The sequence below is a fragment of the Perca flavescens genome, chromosome 12 (assembly GCF_004354835.1).
Source record: "Perca flavescens isolate YP-PL-M2 chromosome 12, PFLA_1.0, whole genome shotgun sequence".
NCBI lineage: Eukaryota > Metazoa > Chordata > Actinopteri > Perciformes > Percidae > Perca > Perca flavescens.
Window position 1 is genome coordinate 30,607,576 of NC_041342.1, and position 20,802 is coordinate 30,628,377.

At 40.6% G+C, this 20,802-nt stretch overlaps 3 protein-coding genes and 1 pseudogene across 3 annotated transcripts in view; all 4 read left to right on the forward strand.

The window, feature by feature from the left end:
* Positions 1-4,300: 4,300 nt before the first annotated feature.
* Positions 4,301-6,782, forward strand: LOC114564861 (tripartite motif-containing protein 16-like). The gene has a single exon (XM_028592478.1). The coding sequence runs from the start codon at positions 4,482-4,484 to the stop codon at positions 6,156-6,158; it is 1,677 nt and encodes a 558-aa protein (XP_028448279.1). The 5' UTR covers positions 4,301-4,481; the 3' UTR covers positions 6,159-6,782.
* A 2,571-nt stretch (positions 6,783-9,353) lies between these two features.
* Positions 9,354-11,561, forward strand: LOC114564862 (tripartite motif-containing protein 16-like; annotated as a pseudogene).
* Positions 11,562-14,714: 3,153 nt separating this feature from the next.
* Positions 14,715-17,435, forward strand: LOC114564864 (E3 ubiquitin/ISG15 ligase TRIM25-like). The gene has a single exon (XM_028592480.1). It carries the CDS (start codon positions 14,866-14,868, stop codon positions 16,513-16,515), a length of 1,650 nt encoding a protein of 549 aa, XP_028448281.1. The 5' UTR covers positions 14,715-14,865; the 3' UTR covers positions 16,516-17,435.
* Positions 17,436-19,068: 1,633 nt separating this feature from the next.
* Positions 19,069-20,802, forward strand: part of zmynd11 (zinc finger, MYND-type containing 11) — a 37,691-nt gene continuing 35,957 nt past the window's right edge. The window contains 1 exon segment of the mRNA XM_028593603.1: positions 19,069-19,154. The gene's annotated coding sequence lies outside the window, so the exon portion shown is untranslated.

Here is a 20,802-nt window from a genome sequence, read left to right on the forward strand (position 1 = left end):
TCAGCTACATTGTAGAGTACGCCAAAACGGACATCGGGATCAAAGAGGAAGATCTCCAATGGAACAAAATCATGGCAAGAACTAACAGGGCGATCATTTCAGGGCTTCAGTCAGAGACAGAATATGTTGCCCAGGTCAGATGTGATTGTGGCGTAGCTGGAAGAAGCAAAGAGAGCATCACCGTTAATGTCTGCACAACAAAGTTTACGCCTCTCGTCGAATTCCTCAAAAGCAATAGCAAAAGAATAAATACTGAATCGCCCTCGGTTTATAAACTGACTCTGACAGAAGAAGATATGTACAAAGATGGATGCCGAAGATACAGTTTTGGCAAAGAAAGCACAAGGCAAAATCGCACAATTGTGCTTTTTGGTGCGAGCGAATCGGGAAAGTCCACTCTCATCAATGGAATGATCAACTACATGTTTGGTGTACAGTGGGAGGACAGTTTCAGATTCAAAGTGGTGGATGAGGATCAGTTGGTCTCTAACCTCACTGTGTACAAAATCAACCACCAGGAGGGTTTTGAAAACGGCTACTCACTGACCATTGTTGACACTCCACTCCTGGAAAGAGAGGAGATCAGAGAACAGCTGCATCTTCTGGTACGTTCTGCTGTCCGTGAAATTGACACTGTGTGTTTCGTAGCGCCGGCTGCTTTAGCCCAACTCATCCCATCACAGAAATGCGTGTTTGATACTGTGCACTAAATCTTTGGCAAACTTCTGGAAAATATCCGGGTTCTGGTGACATTTGCAGACGGTCAGCAACCACCAGTTCTAGTGGCAATCAATGATTCAGGTGTCCCATGTCCTAAATCAAAAGACGGGCTGCCAATTCACTTCAAATTCAATAATTCCGCCTTGTTTGCAGACAACAAGTTATCTGCCGCAGACAGCAGTGGGGAAGACGACAACAGACGCTTTGATCACATGTGTTGGAACATGGGGACCAAAGGCATGAAGAGATTCTTTGCTGCTCTGCATGTCATAGACACCAAAAACTTGAGAATGATGCAAGAGGAACTCATTACAGAAAGAAATGTCAGTATGAGATTGGCTGAGGCTTTACACAATATAGCTGCTGAAATTGACAAAAATAATGAACTGCAAATGTTACTCAAGTCCGCATTTAGGTAAAAGGAGGATTAAGAAAAAGGTACTTAAAGCCTCAGAGGCTAAGACACCTGTTCAGTGATTGAAAAAAAATCTGCCCACCAATAATTTTTTTTATTTTTGTTTTTTTCAAATACAGGTTAGAATTAGAGATGCACCAGTTACAATTTTCTAGGCCGATTCCGATTTTTCATTGAGTTTAACCTGCCGATACCGATTTTTTTCTAATTATTTACTTTTCTTTAATAGAACATTTTACATTTTGCATAGAACATAGACATTTTTTGAATAGATATCCAATTGCTATAAAATAGAACTATATAAATTACTCCTGGTATGGGGAATTCACACACATCTAAAGTGCAATGTTATGGAAGAACCATTTCCTTCTTTTCACATCCAACATGGGGACCAAAGGCATGAAGAGATTCTTTGCTGCTCAGCATGTCATAGACACCAAAAACTTGATAATGGCCATCATTACAATATTATGAGATTTGGCTGAGCATTTACAAAATATACCTGTTCAGTGATTGAAAAAAACTGCCCACCAATAACTTGTTTTATTTTTGTTTGTTTTTCACATAGAGGTTTGAATACATGTACTGTATAGTATATTTCCATGGCATTACATTTACGTACATATTTTTTGACACTGGTTTTCAGCTTCCTGCTTATTTTGACATTTTATCTGAGTTTATTTTCCTGGAGATTTTGAAAACAAGAAGACAATCTGAATCATTTAAGTTCCTCCTGATGCTGTATTGGCTTACATTATATTGTCCTGTAAGGTAATACGATGGCTCCCACTGAGAAATAATTAAAAAAAATAGATAAATAAATGTCATTATTCCTCAAGTGTTGTCTGTTGTCCTCTATCAGTGTCACCTTCTTTACATTCTGCAACTACATTTTCTCTTCCGGGAACTTTCAGGTCAGCCTGCTGACAACCACTTCAATCCATTCTACAGCAGCACTGCAAAGTAACTAAGTACATTTACTCAAGTACTGTTCTCTTGTACAGTTTAGAGGTACTTGTACTTGAGTATTTTTAATTTAAGATTCAGATTTTAGAGGGAAATATTATAGAATAGAATAAATATATTAACAACTAATTATTTAAGCTTATAAAATACAATGCGGTGTTAAAGATTTTCCGCCTTTTGACTTAAATGTTTCCGAGTTGTTATCAGTTCCACTAAAGACATATGTCATCTTTAAATTTCTCAAATATTTTCTTTTAAATAACTGGTTGAGGCCCAAACTAGCGTTTTCCTGTAGTTAAGTTAATTTCTTCTTCCCTTTCTCTCCCATTAATCATCTCACGGCCCCCCAGATTTATCCAGTGACCCTTTGGAGGGCCCGACCCCTAGGATGGGAGCCTCTTGAATAACTTAATGTAAATAAATTAGTTAAAAGTAGCTCTACTTTGAGCAGCTCCAACAGGATAAACATGCATTGTGTCATACATAACGGTAAATGGTATCAAACCAGTGAAAGTGCAGATAAAATCTCTGTGTGACTTCTCTTTGTGTAGTTTTATGCAGCCAGTAATGGTCAAAGGTTGAAATTGATCAAGACTGTCTTGTGTGTTGCTGGATAAGATAAGTTGGGGAGACCAGGGACAGCCAATTTTAGTAATTCATCAAAAACCATTTACACTGGAATAACCAATTTGTTATATTATTAACTTCAATCTGTCTACTGCTGAAACAATGTAGTTAAGTGGTTTTATGAAATATGTAATGGTTGCAAAATTGATTTTAATACAGTCTCTCCACTGTTACAACTGTCCGTGTACCATGTCTAAAATATACATAATGAATCAATCATATACTCAAAATGGAAAATATTATTTATCAGTCATGTTATCGTGACTATTTATTTCATGTTTTCAAGTAATGATTACCTTTTTTAATCTATACTATAGATTATTATTTACATTTGATAATAAAACCCATGTTTCCCATGTGTCCTGAATGCAGCATCAGTGTTACAGGGTGGGACTCCTGTATGTGAACTAACCCAGTGTGATATTACATCACGTATTTGAATAACACACACACACACAATTGTTTATTTATTTCAATCACCACACCATTTTCAATACATACACTGACTGCGAATGAAAAAATAACAGTAAGAACAGACACTGTAGCTTTTAATATGTGCAGAAATACTGTGGAAAAACCCATTCTAACGCTACTAACAAATCGTTGTTTGTGGACGACCTTTTGACAACATATCAGCGTCTTTTGTGCCATTCTTCGAAACAGTTCGCTGTTCGCTGCTTTCTGGCCCTCCACAGCTCAGCCCTTACCAGAGTTTGTTGACTGGTGCCAGGGCTGGGCGATGGGGAGAAAATCAGATATCACGATATTCTTGACCAAATACCTCGATATCGATATTGCGGCGATATTTTAGAGTTGACGATTGGTGCTTTCACAAAATATCTTCACGCTTAGATTTTAGATAAATAATCATCAGTAATGTGGACATAATGTCTAAGTGGGGAAAAGGCAAATAATAGAACAGCTGGAAAATCAACTGTTTTTGACTGATAAAATGGCTGCATCCGGAAACAACAAGAGCTACGGTGAGTTGTTCAAAACCTTTTTTTAGTAAACTCTGGGTACACAAACAACGTTGTCAATGCTTTCGTTAAGGTGTAGAGCCCCCGGTGATACTTTGAGCAAAGTTTAATGTTGTGTCGAGCCTTCTTAGTGTTTTAAAAATAGCTATTTTGAGACTAGCATAAAAGTGCCCCTATCACTCCCATTCAAAAGGACATTTGACCGAAAAACGAAATTCAGTAAATCTTAAAAGTGGCGCTTCCGTCCTAAATATGCTTTTAAACTAAAGTTTGACTTGTGTACATTCACAAAAAGACCCTAGGTAGCATTTTGGCAAGAGTTACGCTTTAAAGTCCTGACTTTCTACGATATCTGCACATGGCAACTTATGATTAACGTAAAATCAAAAACTCTTTTGATACTGTCATTGTTTAACTTTGCAGTGTTAGCTTCAACTGTTGTGAGCTGAAAGTAATGTACTCAACATGCAGACGTTAAATTTCATTTTTTGTTCTAATCTTCACAGCATGTTGAAAAATAAACAGTGAAACTTGCGCTGCCCCTTTAAGAGAAACCTGCTGCTGGAAGCAAGAAAGCCTGATAACCCCTCCCTCTTCTTCCTGATCTCAAACACAGGTAGCTCCACGCTGAGCACATGTTTCCTTGTTCCCTCCAACTCACAGAAGTCTGAAGGAAGGAAACAAAAGATTCAAAGTTCAGTTTTGAGTCTGAGCAGACAGACTTCATATTTCTGTTCAGAGAAACTCTCAACCAGTCACTGCCAGGAGGTGAAATGGCGCAGAAAAGAGTCAAGCTGGACTGGGAAAGCTTCTCTTGTTCGATCTGTCTGGATCTACTGAAGGATCCGGTGACTACTCCATGTGGACACAGCTACTGTATGAACTGTATTAAAGCACACTGGGATGGAGAGGATGGGAAGCAGATCTACAGCTGTCCTCAGTGTAGGGAGACTTTCCCACTGAGGCCTGTCCTGATGAAAAACACCATGTTGGCAAATTTAGTGGAGGAAATGATGAAGACTGAAGAACTCCAAGCTTCTCCTGCTGATCACTGCTATGCTGGAGCTGAAGATGTGGCCTGTGATGTCTGCACTGGGAGAAAACTGAAAGCCCTCAAGTCCTGTCTGGTGTGTCTGGTCTCTTACTGTGATCAACACCTCCAGCCCCATTATGAATTACCTATATTTAAGAAACACAACCTGGTGGAGCCCTCCAAGAATCTCCAGGAGAACCTCTGCTCTCTTCATGATGAGGTGATGAAGATTTTCTGCCGTACTGATCAGCAGTGTATCTGTTCTCTATGCTCTGTGGATGAACATAAAGGCCACGACACAGTCTCAGCTGCATCAGAAAGGATTGAGAAGCAGAAAGAGCTCGAGGGGAGTCAACAAAACATCCAGCAGAGAATCCAGGACAGAGAGAAAGATGTGAAGCTGCTTCAACAGGAGGTGGAGGCCATCAATCACTCTGCTGATAAAGTAGTGGAGGACAGTAAGAAGATCATCACTGAGCTGATCCGTCTCATGGAGAAAAGAAGCTCTGATGTGGAGCAGCAGGTCAGATTCCACCAGGAAAGTGAAGTGAGTCGAGTCAAAGAGCTTCAGGAGAAGCTGGAGCAGGAGATCACTGAGCTGAAGAGGGAAGACGCTGAGATGAAGAAGCTCTCACACACAGAGGATCACATCCAGTTTCTACACAACTACTCCTCACTGTCACCACTCAGTGAATCTACATCCAGCATCAATATCCGTCCTCTGAGCTACTTTGAGGATGTGACAGCGGCTGTGTCAGAGGTCAGAGATAAACTACAGGACCTTCTGACAGAGACATGGGCTAACATCTCCCAGGCTGTGACTGAAGTGGATGTTTTACTGTCACAACCAAAGCCCAAGACCAGAGCTGACTTCCTTAAATATTCACGTGAAATCACACTGGATCCAAATACAGCACACACACAGCTGATATTATCTGAGGGGAACAGGAAAGCTACATTAGTGGGGCAACAACAGCGCTATTCTAGTCACCCAGACAGATTCACTAAAGAGTTTCAGGTCCTGAGTAGAGAGAGTCTGGCTGGACGTTGTTACTGGGAGGTGGAGTGGAGAGGCGAAGTCATTTATGTAGCAGTCTCATACAAGAATGTCACCAGAGCAGGCAGCTCGAATGCATGTAGATTTGGATGGAATGAAAAATCTTTGGCATTAAGATGTGACAATAACAGTTATAAGTTTTTGTACAACAAAGTCAAAACTCATGTCCCAGGTCCTGTATCCTCCAGAGTAGGAGTGTACCTGGATCACAGGGCAGGTACTCTGTCCTTCTACAGAGTCTCTGACACCATGACTCTCCTCCACAGAGTCCAGACCACATTCACTCAGCCTCTCTACGCTGGACTGTTGCTTCACTCTTCTTCTTTTGGAGACACAGCTGAGTTGTGTAAATTCAAATAGACAGAAGTCATTAAAGGGTAAGATTCTTTTTTAACTCTTAAACTTATTTTGTCCCCATGTTTGTTGCTGAGAGCTGATTGTGGTGGCATTTCTTCACTGCACAGAGATCAGCTGTCAATCAAACATTATGGGATGTACTTTGACCTCTTCATATCAGTTGTGTTGTGTAAATGTTTGAGTTTCTTTAGGTGACTCTCCTTCCTGTGTCTGTTTAGCCATGGAGGCTATCACTGATGCTCATGATGATGTTAGTTGATCTGAAGTGAAAATGTAAGCTTCTCTGTTATCTAAATGTTTGATGAATATTTTAATTTATTTTATTTGTAGGTTGTTGTTGTTTCTCTTCTACTGCATGAGTCTGAAGAGAGAAAGCACCAGACCTTATTTAGCATAGATTTGTGTAGATTTTAAAGAAACCTGTAATCACATTTGCATTTTTTTTTTTTTTTTGGCAGACCGAATGTTATTGTTATATAATAAAATAAAATAATCAATGAGTGAGATGAGATTCAAACAAGGTTTGTGTGGATGAAGTGAATCTGTTAACATTGAACAGACGTTACTGATGGGATGTGTGAACAAACTGAAGGTTTACATGATGAATAAACTAACATGAACAAAGTATTGTCTTCTTGTCTTTATTCCAGAGTATCATACAAAGATGAAGAGAAAATATGAAACTGATATGAGAGTAGAACTGAGGTAGTTCGCCTCTTGAAACACCACAAAGTACAGTTTTCATGTTTAGATTTTATTTTATCTCAGGGTGCTTTTAAAACCAATATTTTCTTGGTGCACTTAGTCAATAAGATGATTTTAATACACAAACTTAAAAACTGTTAAAATAGGTAAAATTATGTTGGACAAGTGTGGGTGTGAAGACGTTTTGTTGTGTCTTGACACACATTAAAACAGATATTGTTGAGATGATTCTTTACATGTGATGTGAATAATATTTGTAAAGTGGAAACTATTCCCACCCATGTTTCCCATGTGCCCTGAATGCAGCATCAGTGTTAAAAGGTTACGAATCCCACTATGGCCACGCCAAGACCCGCCCTACGAAGCAGCTCCATTGGTTGGGGTTAGGCATTTCACCTCGAGTGGTTAAGGTTAGGGTAAGGGGATTGGTCAGGGGATAGGACCTGTACATGTAAGCATGGACACCTGGCCAATAGTAGCGTGTGAATGCTATTGAAGGGCGGGGCTTGGCGTAAAAGCTACGCCAATAGAAACCGGAAGCAAGACTGGAATGTTTTTTTTTGCTTTTGTTTTTTAATCCAACCTTTATTTAACAAATTCAGGCCATTACAATCTTCATTTAACAATTAATACATGGAGTACCAAATACAGACTAGATATCCAGCTTTAACAAAAAGACAACTGAATTACAAAAAAAGAAGACAATAAATAAATAAATAAATAAAGAGATAGCGGTATAGTCCACAACCAATAGAGCTAATTTCATGCACTAACTTCCACTCATTTCCACGCAAAGCATTGGTTGTTAACTAATCAGACTTGCTCCCACCAGTAAATTGATGTGTAACATTACTGTGTGGGTTTGGGGTGGGATATAGGTTGACAATAATGACTGTAGATTTTTATGACTTTATGTATCTGTATTATATGTTGTACTGTAAATACTTTGTATTTTAATGTGCCATTTACCTGCCCATGGACTACGGGCAGAAATGAGCAATTTGCTACAACCTATCAATGTTTTTTGTGCACTGTCCCTGTTCAAATAAATCAATTACAATTACAATACTTGTATGATCTGTAACACATCCACTGCTTGTTTAGTTTTTATACATTTCAAAGATTTCTCATAAATATGTAACTCCTTCATGAACACACAAAATAAAGGTCTAGCACCTTCAAAAATCTACATTTGTGGATAAACTGTTTAGCTAAAATAATCCAGGTGTTATACATCTGGTCCCTTTTTGAGGTCCTCCATTATTAACACTCCCAATTTAATGTCCCCATAGCTCAAAGACGGTGCTCCTGAAGGAAGACTGGAATGTTATTATCATCATATCGTTACAATGCATTACAATGTGAACAGTGGCTCCAGCTTTGCTCTCAGGAGTTTCATTTTTAATCTCACTCATGCAGGCTAATTTTAAAAACATCACATATTATTTGGCAGTGGCCACATTGTAAAATGTACCTCATAAGATTTCTGTCAATATTTTTTGTCATGATTGTATCATTAAAACTTGGGAATATATAAATGCATGTCAAGTCATCTTTATTTATAGGCTTATAGCACATTTATATCAACAGAGGTTGACCCAAAGTGCTTTCCGGTCAAAGCAGAAGATTTAAGATCTGCCTCAATACAGATAAACAACATTAAATAAATGAAAAGTAAGTAAGTAAGTAACTCTGCTGTAACTAATGTAAAAAGTTGTATGTTTCTATATCTATTTCAACTTTTTTAATGGCAGCACATCAAACTTGTTGTCCTCTCGGGTCAAAATTGAGCCGGTCTGTTTTTGCCTATTTTATGAAATGGGATTTGAAAGTTTAATTAAAGCCATATTTGGAACATTTCAAAGTTTTAATGGGATTTCCAATGTACAGTATGAGTAGATAATGCATTAAAAAAGTGTGCTAATTTCCCCAGAAAGTTAAGCAATATCACAAGAGAGAGAGTGCTGTTGTACTGAAACTCAGCTGTGATTCAGTGCACACATTGAGACAACTGTAAGAGACAAAGACTGTTGTAAAACGTTTGGACTCCTGGGCCGTATCTCTAATTAGTCACACATTATTTGCACTAAAGCAAACACACCAAAATAATACACCAATGGACATATAAAGACATTAATGGTGTGTTTTATATATAATTTAAATTTAACTTAAAACAGGAACATCAATATGAGACCATTCTGCCAAACTCTGGATTATTGTCGGTGGCATTTTTAAAGTCCTGGCTTTCTCCAGTATCCGCACATGGCAATCTATGATTAACGTAAAATCTAAAAACTCTTTTGATACTGGTATTGTTTACCTTTGCAGTGTTGGCTTCAACTGTTGAAAGTAATGTACTCAACATGCAGATGTTAAATTTCATTTTTTGTTCTAATCTTCACAGCATGTTGAAAAATAAACAGTGAAACCTGCGCTGTCCCTTTAAGAGAAACCTCCTCCTGCTGGAAGCATGAAAGCCTGATAACCCCTCCCTCTTCTTCCTGATCTCAAACACAGGTAGCTCCACGCTGAGCACATGTTTCCTTGTTCCCTCCAACTCACAGAAGTCTGAAAGAACAGGAACAAAAGGATCTAAGTTCAGTTTGGAGTCTGAGCAGACAGACTTCATATTTCTGTTCAGAGAAACCAGTCACTGCCAGGAGGTGAAATGGCGCAGAAAAGAGTCAAGCTGGACTGGGAAAGCTTCTCTTGTTCAATCTGTCTGGATCTACTGAAGGATCCGGTGACTACTCCATGTGGACACAGCTACTGTATGGACTGTATTAAAGCTCACTGGGATGGAGAGGACGAGAACCAGAGCTACAGCTGTCCTCAGTGTAGGGAGACTTTCACACCGAGGCCTGTCCTGCTGAAAAACACCATGTTAGCAGATTTAGTGAAGGAACTGAAGAAGACTGGAGAACTCCAAGCTTCTCCTGCTGATCACTGCTATGCTGGAGCTGAAGATGTGGCCTGTGATGTCTGCACTGTGAGAAAACTGAAAGCCCTCAAGTCCTGTCTGGTGTGTCTGGTCTCTTACTGTGAGAAACACATTCAGCCTCATTATGACTCCCCTGCGTTTGAGAAACACGAACTGGTGGAGCCCTCCAAAAATCTCAAGGAGAACATCTGCTCTCGCCATGATGAGGTGATGAAGATTTTTTGCCGTACTGATCAGCAGTGTATCTGTTCTCTCTGCTCTGTGGATGAACATAAAGGCCACGACACAGTCTCAGCTGCGGCAGAAAGGACTGAGAGGCAGAAAGAGCTCGAGGGGAGTCAACAAAACATCCAGCAGAGAATCCAGGACAGAGAGAAAGATGTGAAGCTGCTTCAGCAGGAGGTGGAGGCTATCAATCACTCTGCTGATAAAGTAGTGGAGGACAGTGAGAAGAGCTTCTCCAGTCTTATCCGTTTCATGAAGTCCAAAAGCACGGCTGTGAGGTGGATGGTCAGATTTCAGCAGAAAACTGAAGTGAGTCGAGTCAAAGAGCTTCAGGAGAAGCTGGAGCAGGAGATCACTGAGCTGAAGAGGAAAGACGCTGAGATGAAGAAGATCTCAGACACAGAGGATCACAACCAGTTTCTACACAACTACTCCTCACTGTCACCACTCAGTGAATCTACATCCAGCATCACTATCCGTCCTCTGAGCTACTTTGAGGACGTGACAGCGGCTGTCTTGGAAGTCCGAGATAAACTACAGGACCTTCTGAGAGACACATGGGCAAACATATCACTGACTGTAACTAAGGTGGATGTTTTACTGTCAAATCCAAAACCAGAGCCCAAGACCAGAGCTGACTTTTTAGCATATTCACGTGAAATCACACTGGATCCAAACACAGCTTGTAGACAGCTGTTATTATCTGAGGGCAACAGAAAAGCTACATCTATGTATGAAGAACAGCTTTATTCTAGTCACCCAGACAGATTCACTGATCTTTGGCAGGTCCTGAGTAAGGCGAGTCTGACTGGACGTTGTTACTGGGAGGTGGAGTTGAGAGGGGGGGAGAATTTTTGTAGCAGTCGCGTACAAGGATATCAGAAGAGCAGGGGGCTCGGATGAATGCGGATTTGGAATCGATGACAGATCATGGGCGTTACGGTGTGAAAAAGAACATTATACATTTTTGAACAACAATGTCCAAACTCATGTCCCAGGTCCTGGGTCCTCCAGAGTAGGAGTGTACCTGGATCACAGGGCAGGTACTCTGTCCTTCTACAGCGTCTCTGACACCATGACTCTCCTCCACAGAGTCCAGACCACATTCACTCAGCCTCTCTATGTTGGACTTGGGCTTTGTTTTGATGGAGGCACTGCTGAGTTCTGTAAACTTAAATAGACAGAAGTGTTAACTTCTGTTGTCTCCATGCTTGCTGCTGAGAGCTGATTGTGGTGGCATGTCTACACTGCACAGAGATCAGCTGCCTATCAAACATTACAGGTGGAACTTGGGACATCTAATTGGTTCATGTGTAGAATTTCGTAATCACGTTTGCATTTATTTGTTTGGCAGACCAAATATTATTGTTATGAGGTATTATAGAACTGTCATAATTCTCATTATAATCACTTTTTTTATATAGCTGAGATTCAAACAAGGTGAATCTGCACATGGAATCTTCGAACAGACGTTACTGATGGGATGTGTGAACAAACTGAAGGTTTACATGATGAATAAACTAACATGAACAAAGTATTGTCTTGTCTTTATTCCAGAGTATCATACAAAGATGATGGAGAAAATGTGAAACTGATATGAGAGTAGAACTGAGGCAGTTTGCCTCCTCACAAAGGACAGTGTTCATGTTTAGAGTCAGTCAGTCTTCTACTTTTCACTAAAACAGCTTTTAGAGAAATGAGCAGAGTTTTCTGTCACCAACATTTTCTTTGTGCCCTGAGTCAATAAAGAGGATTCATGTATGTAAACTAACAGTGTGATATTACATCTGTTTAAATGTCTCTTTACTGATGTTGTTTTAAGTTGTGTGTCTTCCTCCGGTGTCTATCACATCAAGTGAACAAGTCAAAACTGCTGCACACCACGAGAGGGAGCCTTCCTCCTGTTAACCAGGGATGGAACAGAAGCCCATTTTGTCACACATCAAGGTTACTGGTGGAAATGCTGCAAGTCATTATGAATTCATCTTTCAAGAGAAATAAAGTGAAAAAGCATTCCCTATTGTTTGATATTGGTTTTAACACTGATTGTGACAGTCTTCATGTTTAGAGTCAGTCAGTCTCAGTCCTTTCTACTTTTCACTAAAACAGCTTTTGTCACAGAGCAATGAGAATTGAGTTTGTTTTTTATCACTTGTTTCTTTTTGCAACCGACATTTTCTTAGTTTATAAAGAGTATTTCATTACACAATACTCAAACAAGAGAAATAGTCAGACATTCATTTGGTTAAGTTTGGACGTGAAGGCGTTTTCTTTAGAATCCTGACAAACATAAGACAACTTTTATTGTGTATGTTGTTGACTTGAGATCCAGGGTTTCTGAATCTGTCATTCTACGAAACAGCCTGCTGCTGTGCTGAAGGAAATGCATAACCAAAAGTCCCATGAGGGTTTTGGACAACTGTGATTGATTTTATTGCACCATTACAGGTAAAGTTACTCCACCTTTCCCAGTACAAAAGTATTCAGGAAGCATTTTATAATGATTATATCCATATGAAATCATGCCTTAAGTTCAGCATTAAAGGGACGTGGCGTTCTGAGTCTTCACTGCTGTGAGTGACTTGATTTTACAACAAGTGAAATATTTTAATAATATATTAATATTTTAACATCAACAACAAATGTGCCGTATCAGGTCCAGTCACAAATCACAAAATTATGAAATTAATATATGATTATTTACATTTGGTTACAAGTATGTCCATGTTGTTTATTCAGGATTAAAATTACTATCAGTTTTAATTAGCATACAGTTAATTTCCAGAGCAACGTGAATGTCTGGCACCTAACATTTATTTTTTTTAAGATTATTTTTTTGGGGCTTTTTCCCTTTATTTCAGAGTGATTCTGGCTAGACAGGAAAGGTGGGAGAGAGATGGGTGATGACACACAGCAAAGCGCCGCAGGTCAGACTCGAACCCGGGCCACTGCAAATGCCTCAGCCTACTGTACATTGGGCGCACGCTCTTACTGGGTGAGCTAGAGGTTTTGACATTTTGACATGTAAAATAGCAGCGGATGAGCCCCGGTGCAAGACTTAGATTTGCACACACTGTACTAAACACTGAAGATTTTGTGGTTCTGATGCCGGTTCGGGCCTGGTTCCAGGGACCAATTCAAGTTGTCTCAGACTGCACCTTTAACCTTTGTGTTTGTTTAATGGTAGGCCAGAAATAACTTACAGGAGTCCTCTAGTCGAAGTCAATCATTTATAGTGACAATATTGCAAGTAGTTACAGCTTATGCATAAGGAATCAGACTTCCTTCAAGACAATCCTCTCTTGCCCTACCGCCAACAGTCTTTCCGGGAGTCCGAATGCCCGACCTATCTTGCCCTTTCTTTCTTATTCTCCCTTGGGCCCCCCCCTCCTGCGATGTATTCGGCTGTTATCTGTCCACGTGGTCTCAGCCTCCGGTTTTCCCGTTGAAGATTCGGGCAAACACATGACTACCATGTCTCTTGTCTGGAGATATTTTTTTTTTTTTTTTGTTACAGTGTAAATTACTTTTCTGGGGGCCTTCTGTTCCAGCACATTCTGCATTTGATCACTCACAGTTCTTGGGAACAGAGAGAGCAAAGGTCAGTTCATGACTTAAGGCCTTTTACTATTCTACAGAATATATTCTACAACACTACACGTTGCCTTTTTGCCGGTGGTGTTATATGTCTGTTAATATAATAAAAATGAACAAGGAAATGTAGCATATTTAGAAAAAAAAGAAGAAGAGGAGGGAAGTTGTGTTGTGTTCATCTGTGTTTTGCCCCAATCTGAAACTGATGGATTGGGTGGGGCGCTTTGCATTTTAACAGGAGAGTCGTCATTGGTGTCAGGAATGTCCCATTGTCCTTCAAAACGACAGTAGAACTCATTCAGCCCCAAGTCGTGAGTGGAGTGGGGGTGCTTTAGGTTTGCAGCCGGTGATCTCTCTGAGACCCCTTCAAACAGAATGTTGTTGGCTGAGAACCGCTGTTTCTCAGAGTAGGCCTACAGTCGTTAGCTTCTGTCAAAGCCTTGCTAGTCTATATCCTCGACTTTCCACTTCCTTTGTGTTGGCATTTTACACTCCGGTGTAAGCTCTAAAGCTTTAAGGGATACGCCACCGTTTGTTGAAATAGGATTTATCACAGTCTCCCCTGGCTGTAGATAGGTGGGCCAATGCATTTCTTGTCTCAGTGCAAGTAATTAGGTTGTTTTTTTGTCTTTTGTTGGCTCACTTTTACTCACAACATGTTAATCGGCAACATAGGATTCCATTCACTACGCTAAGCTAACTAGCGGTGGTGCTGCCGGTGTTGCAGTGTTGAACCCAAAGTTACGCCCTCACATTAGTATTAGCAGTCTCTTTTATTTATTTCTCTTTTCTCTCTTCTGTAAAGCACTTTTTTAAACAGGTGTTAAAAGTGAGAGAAAATGTAAAAAGACTCTTTTGATATTGGTATTGTTTATCTTTGCAGTGTTAGCATCAACTGCTGTGAGCTGAAAGCGATCAAATGAACTCCACGTGCAGATGTATAATTTAATTTTTATTGTTTTAATCCTCACTGCATGTTGAAAAGAAACAGTGAAACTCGCACTGGCCCTTTTAGAGCAACCCCCTCCTACTTGAACGTGTGAAATCTTGATAACCCCTCCCTCTTCTTCCTTCTCTCAAAACACAGCCAGCTCCACACTTAGCACATGTTGCCTTGGTCTCTCCAACTCACAGAAGTCTGAAAGAACAGGAACAAAAGGATCTAAGTTCAGTTTGGAGTCTGAGCAGACAGACTTCATATTTCTGTTCAGAGAAACTCTCAACCAGTCACTGCCAGGAGGTGAAATGGCGCAGAAGCGAGTTAAGCTGGACCGGGAAAGCTTCTCTTGTTCGATCTGTCTGGATCTACTGAAGGATCCGGTGACTACTTTCTGTGGACACAGCTACTGTATGGACTGTATTAAAGCTCACTGGGATGGAGAGGATGGGAAGCAGATCTACAGCTGTCCTCAGTGTAGAAAGACTTTCACACCGAGGCCTGTCCTGATGAAAAACACCATGTTAGCAGATTTAGTGGAGGAACTGAAGAAGACTGGACTCCAAGCTGCTCCTGCTGATCACTGCTATGCTGGAGCTGAAGATGTGGCCTGTGATGTCTGCACTGGGAGAAAACTGAAAGCCCTCAAGTCCTGTCTGGTGTGTCTGGTCTCTTACTGTGATCAACACCTCCAGCCTCATTACAACTCCTCTGCGTTTGAGAAACACAAGCTGGTGGAGCCCTCCAAGAATCTCAAGGAGAACATCTGCTCTCATCATAATGAGGTGATGAAGATATTCTGCCGTACTGATCAGCACTGTATCTGTTCTCTCTGCTTAATGGATGAACATAAAGTCCACGACACAGTCTCAGCTGCAGCAGAAAGGACTGAGAGGCAGAAAGAGCTTGAGGGGAGTCAACAAAACGTCCAGCGGAGAATCCAAGACAGAGAGAAAGATGTGAAGCTGCTTCAACAGGAGGTGGAGGCCATCAATCGCTCTGCTGATAAAGTAGTGGAGGACAGTGCGAAGATTTTCTACAGTCTTATCTATTTCATGAAGCGAGAAAGCACGGCTGTGGAGCAGAAGATCAGATTCCAGCAGAACACTCAAGTGATGCGAGCCAAAGAGCTTCAGGAGAATCTGTATCAGGAGATCACTGAGCTGAAGAGGAAAGACGCTGAGATGAAGAAGATCTCACACACAGAGGATCACAACCAGTTTCTACACAACTACTCCTCACTGTCACCACTCAGTGAATCTACATCCAGCATCGATATCCGTCCTCTGCGCTACTTTGAGGATGTGACAGCGGCTGTGTCTGAAGTCAGATATAAAATACAGCACCTTCTAAATGAGACATGGACACACATCTCACGGACCGTGACTGAAGTGGATGTTTTACCGTCAGAGCCCAAGTCCAGAGCTGACTTCCTAAAATATTCACGCGTGATCACACTGGATCCAAACACAGTAAACCCAATGCTGCAGTTATCTAAAGGGAACAGGAAAGCAACAGTTATGAGAGAAAAACAGATTTATTCCCATCATCCAGAGAGATTTTATGGTATGGCTCAGGTCCTGAGTAGAGAGGGTCTGACCGGACGTTGTTACTGGGAGGTGGAGCTGAGAGGGAGAGGTGAAGTAGCAGTCGCATACAAGAATATCAGCAGAGCAGGGTGGTCGGATGAATGTGAATTTGGACGCAATGACAAATCTTGGACATTAAGATACGAAAAGGATAGTTACACATTTTGGAACAAAAAAGTTCAAACTCTTGTCTCAGGTCCTGTGTCCTCCAGAGTAGGAGTGTACCTGGATCACAGGGCAGGTACTCTGTCCTTCTACAGCGTCTCAGACACCATGACTCTCCTCCACAGAGTCCAGACCACATTCACTCAGCCTCTCTATGTTGGACTTCACTTTTACCGTTCTGGAGAAACTGCTGAGTTGAAGTGAAATAGACAGCAATGATCCTCATCTGTGTCTGTTTAGCCTATGGAGGCTATCACTGCTCATCATGATGTTTGTTGATTTCTCTCTTTGTCTGTGCTCTTAATCAGTGTTTCTCAAATGGGGGTACTTTGGAGGACTGCAGGGGGTACGTGACATTATTTGTAAAATGTTTTTCAGTTACAAAGCTGGTGTTACTTCTACTGGCTTGATTTTTAGACAAGTTTTTGTCACTTTTTTTCAAAGTTTCGTCGCCCTAGTTGTTGCCTTCCTTCTTTCTACTGTATTTTTTTTCAAAGTTTTTATTATTATTTTTGACCTATTCTTGCCTTACTTCTCTTCTTTCTTTTGTTTTTTTTCATCAGCATTTAGCTGTTTTCCAGGTCCAAGGCTGTTGTTTAGTAAATCTATCGCTGACATCGCTGTATTGTTCCTCTTTATATAGACTTTTTTTTTCTACCAAAAATTATTCGTGCTGGTTAGGGGGTACATGGCTTAAAACTGTTCAAAGGGTGTACATTATTGAAAAAAGCTTGAGAACCTGTGCTCTAAATGTTTTGTAATATTTGTAATGATGCATTTATAGGTTGTTGTTTCTCTTGCACTGTATGGAGTCTGAAGAGAGAAAGCGCCAGACTTCCTTTATTGTAGATATTTTGTATATTTTTGCAGATACATTTGTAAGGCCATCTGTAATCAAATTTGCATTTACTTGTTTGGCAGACCAATAGTTATTGTTATGAGGTAATATAGAATTGTAATACTTCTCATCTCAATCAATAAGGAGATGATTCATTATTGTTTTTTATGTAGCTGAGATTCAAACAAGGTGAATCTGTACATGGAATCATTGAACAGACTTTATTGATGGGATGTGTGAACAAACTGAAGGATTACATGACGAATAAACAAACATCAACAAATTATTTTCTTCTTGTCTTTATTCCAGGGTATCCTACAAAAATGGAGAAAATGTGAAACTGATATGCGAGTATGACTGAGGCAGTTTGCCTCCTCACAAAGGACAGTGTTCATGTTTAGAGTCAATCAGTCTCAGTCCTTTTCTACTTTTCACTAAAACTGCTTTTAGAGAAACGAGCGTGAGTTTTCTTTCACGTCTTGCTTTTAAAACCAACATTTTCTTTGTGCCCTGAGTCAATAAAGAGTATTTCATTACACAAGACTCAAACAGAGAAATAGTCAGACATTCATTAGGTTAAGTTTGGACGTGAAGGCGTTTTGTTTTAATCCTGACACACACGTAAGACAACTTACTGTATATTGTGTATGTTGTTGACATGAGATCCAGGGTTTCTGAATCTGTCATTCTACAAAACAACCTGCTGCTGTGCTGAAGATAATGCATCCCCAAAAGTCCCATGAGGGTTTTGGACAACTGTGATTGATTTTATTGCACCATTACAGGTAAAGTTACTCCACCTTTCCCAGTACAAAAGTATTCAGGAATCCTTTTATAATCATGATTATATCCATAATGAAATCATGCATTCAGTTCAACATTTAAAGGACTCCACGTCTGAAAGCTACATGTTTAGTCAATTTTAAGACATAATCATTTGTAGTGTTGTTCCTGAGAAATGTTCTGAGTCTTTACTGCGGTGAGTGACTCAGCTTTTACAAGTGAACTATTTTAACACCAACAAACAAATCGAAAATGTGCAGCCCATATGGTCAAGTCACAAAAAGACAACATTATGAAATGAGTATATGATTATTTACATTTGCTTACAAGTATGTCCATGTTGTATATTCTGAATTAATATTACTATGCTTTTTAATTACAGTTAATTCCCAGAGAAACGTGAATGTCTGCAGCCTACCCTTTTGACATGTAAATAGCAGTTGATGACTTGATACATTGGACTAAACAGTAATAGGTAGGCATAATCTAGATGTGATTACTGTGGGCAAGAATAATTAAAAAAGTATATTATCCTATATTGTTAGAGATATGTGGAAGAACTATTTATTAATTACTTCTCTTTTTTTTACGTTTTGTAAGCTATATATTACATATTCTAATCCACAATCGATATCTACCAATTGGTGGCGGTAATGCATCAAATCAACCTCAACTTCCAAGAAGTAGCCCCGGGGGTTAGGTGTAGTAAGTCGGATTCCACCACTAGAGTTCTCCCTCTGGTTCAGCAGCTCCGCTCGGCTCTGTTGGCGCTGTCTGTGTTTACCTCCCAGCCCAGCGCTGCTGTACTGTGGCCAGCTGGACACAAACAACCATCCTCAGCCTCACCTAGCCCGAACAATACTAATGTAAGCTGCCTCGCTTTTAATCCTTCGCGGATTTCCTGCAGCGCTGTGTGTACGTGACACCGTAGCAAAGGTGAGTTAGATTTTTTTTAATATGATGGAAATGGCTCAGTGACAACACGGCGGCTAGCACCGTTAGCTTAGCCGTAGCTGCCTTTTTCTGTCCCGTGATGGAGGATTGTGAACATGGCGCCCTCCAAAACAAACGATTAGGTGGCTGGCTGTGTTCTGCTGTTTTGTGACGGCGGATATAACTTCAGGTAGACCCGAAATACTACTAGCTTGTCGCTTTGTTTTTGAAGCTTGTCTGGGTTCGCTGACAAGTTGGCTAGCTTAGGTTTACCAGCCAACCAGCTACGGTAAGCTACAGTTCACTAGCACCGCTAATAGAAATTAACCAACCACGACAGCCTGTCTGCCCGTCAACCATTAATTTTACGTGCTTTTTCGGGGTTATGTGCTGTCATTAAATATATATGCAATGCAAACTGTCTGGTTTGAGGTATTTAGTGCATGTTAAATCAGTTATTCTGTCTCGACACGCGTTGGTTTGGACGTTAGCTTAGCCTGCTACGAGCTAAATTCAGCTTCTTGAATGGCAGTGCCTGTGGCCTTTTACGGCTAACCTCTTTGTTGCCAAATCTACTCCTGGTGTTTAAAGGTCTCATATCATGCTAAGTTTCAGGTTCATACATGTATTTTGGCTTCCTACTAGAACATGTTTACATACTTTAAAGTTCAAAAACTACATTTTTCTCATACATCTGAATATACCTGTATTCGCCCTCTACCTGAACGCTCTGTTTTAGCACCTGTCTCTTTAAGCCCAGTCTGCTCTGATTGGTCAGCGTTTCCAGAGTCTCTGGTCTGTCAAGTCATTGCAGCCGGGGAATGACTGTAGTGGGACTTTTTACCGATATATATTTAGTATTATTGTGACACAACTGTACTGAAGTCCTGACAGCCCATTTGGTCCCCGGATATTGTTGTCAGTGTGGCTTCTAGCTGGCTAATAGTGAATGGCAGAGAGTCATGTTAAACATCTTTTGGACAGCACTGCATCTTTCAAAACTGTTCGGAGCCCCCCAAGTGTCGGCGCAGAGGAAAAAGAGCCATGTCTAAATATGTGCTCACAGTTTGCAAATCTGTGCTCACAGATATATGACCTGTGCCCTTTTCCCCCCTCACCTGACGCCAGGGGGTCTCTGTAAAACTGCAACTGTCATACTTGATTTAATTGATATCATAACTAACAGGGATGTTGTTTAATGTGGAGTCACGTTTGGAGGAGCTGTCTGGTTTTTTTAAAGAGGGAAAGCAGAGCTGTGTAGTCTCTTTTTTTTTTACCCTGGGAGACACAAATCCCTCTCAACCTGTGTTGGCTCTCTTCTAATTGGCCCCCGGTGGCGCCCACCCGTCTGCCTAATTGATTGGGGACGTTGATGTCGCCTTGTCGTCATGTAGTGTGATCTCTCTGGAGATGGAGGTGCAGGCTGTCGGCGGTGTCTCAGGCAGAGGTGACTGTGTTGTTTACACACCAGCCCGGCAGATGCACATGGAGGAGGGAGAGCAGGAGTGGCCCGGCTGCCGGCTTGGCATCATGGCACAGGTGGCCTTCAATTACACCTACTCCACTTGACACAGAATAGGGGAGCTCACATTACTTTCTGTCACCTTACTTACCTTATTATCTTTCCTTCTTTCTCCTTCAGCTGTGTTGTGATGCTGTAAAGTCTGCAGAACTACCTGATTTTAGGGCTGGGCAATATGGAGAAAATCAAATATCACGATATTTTTGACCAAATACCTCTATCGATACCGCAACAACATTGTAGTGTTGACTATCGGAGCTTTCCCAAAATATTTACACAATGAGATTTTTGATAAATAATCATCATCAGTAATGTGGATATAATGACTAAGTGGGTAAAGGCAAATAATAGAACAGCTACAACAGTCTTATCTGGTGAGTCCAGAAAATGACATAACTTTACTGTAATGCAGCCT

Bases quoted from the DNA above. Each gene is read 5' to 3' on its own strand.
- LOC114564861 (XM_028592478.1), top strand. From the start codon at position 4,482: ATGGCGCAGAAAAGAGTCAAGCTGGACTGGGAAAGCTTCTCTTGTTCG.
- LOC114564864 (XM_028592480.1), top strand. From the start codon at position 14,866: ATGGCGCAGAAGCGAGTTAAGCTGGACCGGGAAAGCTTCTCTTGTTCG.